Source organism: Pyxicephalus adspersus, chromosome 2 (genome assembly GCF_032062135.1).
Source record: "Pyxicephalus adspersus chromosome 2, UCB_Pads_2.0, whole genome shotgun sequence".
Classification (NCBI taxonomy): domain Eukaryota; kingdom Metazoa; phylum Chordata; class Amphibia; order Anura; family Pyxicephalidae; genus Pyxicephalus; species Pyxicephalus adspersus.
Window position 1 is genome coordinate 79212491 of NC_092859.1, and position 4628 is coordinate 79217118.

At 37.4% G+C, this 4628-nt stretch overlaps 1 protein-coding gene across 1 annotated transcript in view; it reads left to right on the forward strand.

The window, feature by feature from the left end:
• The window catches only part of LOC140323815 (dynein axonemal heavy chain 3-like), a 333376-nt gene that overhangs the window by 108280 nt on the left and 220468 nt on the right, over positions 1-4628 (forward strand). Inside the window, exon 17 of the mRNA XM_072401190.1 lies at positions 529-678. Within this exon, the coding sequence (XP_072257291.1) occupies positions 529-678 (150 nt within the window). The remainder of the gene's footprint in view (positions 1-528; positions 679-4628) is intronic.

Here is a 4628-nt window from a genome sequence, read left to right on the forward strand (position 1 = left end):
TACAAAAATACTATAAAACACATCCAAACATTATGATTACTTTTGCTTTAAATGTTTTACTTTTTACTTGTCTATTTTTACCAGGAAAAAACAACATTTAAGTACCAGAGAACAATTACCCTCAAGTCTTACAAATTAAAACCTTTTCTTGCATTGTCAGATAAACTGAAGTCTGTTGGTTGCATTTCTTAGTGTTTGATTAATCCTACCGCCTGCTATTCACTTTTCTTGTCAGTGCTTAACAAAGGTTCCAGCTACAATAGTTCAGGAAGCTTATTTACCTCAGAATGCCCTGCCACCTTTGATTAAATTCCATGTGGATTTATAACCACTGCTTCACAATGCTAAGTGACCTTTAAGGCGCATCTGATAAAACCCAGAGGTCATAGATTGTTGAGGCTTAAATTGTGGCCAACAATGATGTAACTAAGGAAACAATTAAAGTTGTTGTGTATTTTTTTTCACTTATTCAGTTTTAAAAGTTAGATAGAAATTACCATGAACTAAATTAATGATTTCATTTTACAGGCGAAAGAAGAGGGTGTATGGTGCTCCGCTGGGGAAACAAGCTTTTGTCTTTGTTGATGACCTAAACATGCCTGCCAAGGAGAAATATGGTGCCCAGCCTCCCATTGAACTGCTGAGGCAATGGATTGACCATGGCTACTGGTTTGACAGGTGCAATAAATATTAATTAGTGTGCTTGGCTACAGAGCAGTAATGATATACACTGTTTCTCTGAAGCGTTAAATTGTTGTATTAGTCTTTATAATTCCTCATCTGCTCAGACACAACAGGAAAACATTTTGAGTTACAAGATTCTGTGCAACCTAAAGAAATAGAGATTCGCACATTGAAGTAAATTACACAGTTTGCTATTTCTTACTAAAAGCATCTTAGTTACTTTTTGTGTCATTGCTTGCATTATTTAAAAGCCACTTTAAATGTTTTATTTTATTAGGCTTGTGTTTAGGTGTACCTCAAGTCAGGATTTACTATTCCCTGTTTTTATTTAAGTTAAACATTAATTATAAAAACCTGTCATTTGACAGCCTACCAATGATCCTTTTAAAGAAGAAATGGTTGTTTAAGGGGAATGTATTTGGTGTGCTAAATTTACCATTAAATGTGTTTTGTGGTATCCATCTGATAAATTAAAAAAATGCCTTATACAGTCTGGTTATGTCTAGCAGGAAAACAATTTTCTAGCAAATGCACTGGAAACATGTTTAAAGAGGTTTTGTTTTAATTTTCCCTTGCATACATTTTTTTGTATGGTTCTATTGATTCTTGTACTAACCCCCCCCCCCCCCCCCCCAGGAATTGAAAATTATTAAGGCTTGAATACTTAGATACTTAAGATCATCATCAGTTAGTATCATGGGAGAACCTGGATGATCCAGCAAACCTGAAATGGATTTGGTCCAGGATTAAAAACGTTAGCCAACTAATGACAAGTGATTTTTAGGAAATCCATCTTAGGTTTGCTGGTTTTCCCAAGATAATCTCTCCTTTACAGTTTTAATAAATCAGGGTCTAAATATCAAAAAAAATTACTGTTTGTAAAAAAAATATAAATAGTTTGATGTTCAGAGTCTGTGGACAGGTGTAATTTAATTTAGAATACTGACTTAAATCTCATTTTTTATGGCTATTAACCTTTCCAGGACTTCCCCCCATATGTCTTAATCAAATTTGATAAAGAGTGAAAAATGTAGACAAAATCTTTTAAGAAGACACTCATGGAATAAACTGGAGCATCTTCTTGCAATATTTTACCTGCTCTGCATTGTACAGGATTTTTCTCAGTAGGACAGTGATGTCACTTCCAGAAAGTTTAAATACAGTGGTTAGTATAGAATAGTTTTTTTTTGGAAATTTTTCAAGAGTGGAAAAATTTGGCAGAGGGCCCATAGCCTTCCAAATTAGTGAAAGGTCTGTTTCGCCAAAAAGATCACTCCAAATGTTCGACAATTATGAATTGGAGAGGTGTAGTTCAGTCTAACCCAGGCATGGGCAAACTACGTCCCATAGGCCATATACGGCCCATTGGGCTTTTAAATCAGTCCCATTGAACTCTCTCAGTGGTCCGTGGCTCTGGCCCGTGCCACCCCAAGCGGGGTCAGGAGAAGGACCCCGCTGGGGCGGCGCACCCGCCAGAGCCGCAGACCATGTCCTCTACACATATCCCAGGCTCGGGGAAGTGGGTGGGGTTGTGTGTCTGGCCACAACCCGCCCACTCTATACTCGCAGATCTAAGCCTGCGGGGTTATGTCATCATAACGTGACACTCAAGAATAGCAGGATAGAGGTGCTGCGACTTACAAAAAGGTACATTTTTCATGGACCTGTGTAGAAAATAGATCAGGAGCTTTTACTGCACTTTTTGGGAGAATGGTTGCAATCATGATCATATTGCAGGAGCACAAAGCCAATCAACCATTGTGACTTGATTGCACTGTATTCTTTTTTCATGCAGATCTGTTATTCTAAACATGGTGCTTAAGTGCTATGAACTACTCAACTACAATTGCAACAGAGTCAGAGATATCCAACCTGCCTTCAACCTTTTTGGAGATCCCAATAGTACTGAGAATAAAAGGGTTTTCTCTAAGAATTGAAACCTGTGCTGTGCATAAAGACTTATAGGATAACAGTTTTTTTTCAAGCTGCCCTGTATTTTATTTTTTTTGTGTTAGCCTAAAACAAAATGCTGTTGTAGTGATATGTATTAGAGTGATTTTATGTATTCTTAGTATGATTTTTGCACAAATGTACAAATCCTGGGCTCGGGGAAGTGGGCGAAACAACCCGACCTCTCTCCCATCGCAGGCTCAGATCTGCGATAGGAGAGTGGGCGGGGTTACTGCCCACTCTCCCATCGCCCTGGCCCCTCTGCAACAGATTGTGGCCCCTGAGTGAAAAAGTTTGCCCACCCCTGGTCTAAACCTTTCATGTATGTTTAGTGTAATGCAGATATTTAAAAAGTGACTGTTACTTTTGTATAGTGAAAACTTCAGGATATAACAAGAAAATAAATGTAACATAGAGTATCCTAATCTACCATCGGCTTTATGCCCAGTGACTCATTCAAGTAAAATCCCAGTGCCGGTTTTCATTACACTACCCTCCTTTGAAGAAAATGAATATGGTGATGAACTAGGTGACAACAATGAAGAGGACTGTTCGTAAGGGATTTGATCAGCATGAGTTGAGTGATTTGGCACGTGATTTGGGAAGTACTTTTGAACCAGAGAATTTGTATTTCGGCAGTACTTTAGAACTGACAGTGGCTTTGTGTATTGCCATAACATACCTGGTTTAATGGAAGAATTTGGAACTCCAATCTATAACTCGACTAAATAGCGACACTAAATAGCGTCATTGAATTGTTGCAATATCACCAACACAATTGGGTCATCTTTGTTGACCTTAAAATGGTATTCTTTGTCAGCAACGTGGATACACCAAGTATCCCTGTTATCTGTGCATGTGGGACAGCAGAGCTTGTGTTAGGCATTTGGTGGAAAGGAATTGGCCTCCAAGATCTGCCCTAAAACCAGGTGATCCAAACATTCTACATGAGCCACTTGTTGATAGAAAGAATATTATATTTTATACATTGCACAGGAAACTGGGTCTGATGAAGAAGTTTGGTAAAGCTTTGCTAACTTAAAGAGACTGTTTCAAGTACCTCATTTTGGCATTTCCTAGCCTATATTTTGAAAAAATAAAGGCTGGTGTGTTTGATGGTCCACAGATTTAGCAGCACATCAAAGATGAACATTTCATCAGGACAATGTCAGACGTCGAAAAGAAGGCTTAGGTATTATTCAAAGCCATTGTCAAGGACTTTCTTGGAAACACAAGCAAATAATTACCCAGAAATTGTTCAGAAACTATTGTAGAGGAACAAAATGTTTGGTTACAATATAATCATCAAGGTGCATTTTCTGCATAGCCATCTTTCTAACTTCCCGGAAAACCTTGGTGCAGTCAGTGATGAGCAAGGTGAACGATTCCATCAAGATTTGAAGGTCATGGAAGGACGGTATCAGAGTAGATGGGATGTATATATGATGACTGACTATTGTTGGAGCATCCAGATTTTCCTAACACTGGACACTCCAGGAAAAGCTATATGTGTAACATTTTACCCTAACTGCTTACCTGAATATTTTTCAAGTGTTTTACTGTAAAAAAAAATGTCATAGAGTAACAATAAATCCTTTGTATAACCAAAAGAAATTTAAATAAACAGTACATTTTTACATTGCATGTAAAATTTGCATGTTTTTTTGACAAAATTGGAGGGTACCCTGTATCATAAAAACTGGATGTGATAGCAAAAAACTGGGGTCATTTCTGGATTCACCACCCAAGAATTAGTAAAAAACAAGTGTAACATCTAACTCAACAAAAAATGTGTTAAATGCTTTGAGACTATTAACCACCTGGGCGTTTCACTGATGTCTGGATTTCTGTACCAAAGGCGGTACACTGTTTTTCATGAAATTTTTTTTTTAAATTGTAGACCTGTAACTTACAGAAATTTGTCCAAACAAGGGTCTAGTAGATATCCTGTATATAATAAAGTTTGAAACACACAATCATGTAAAAAAAAAAAA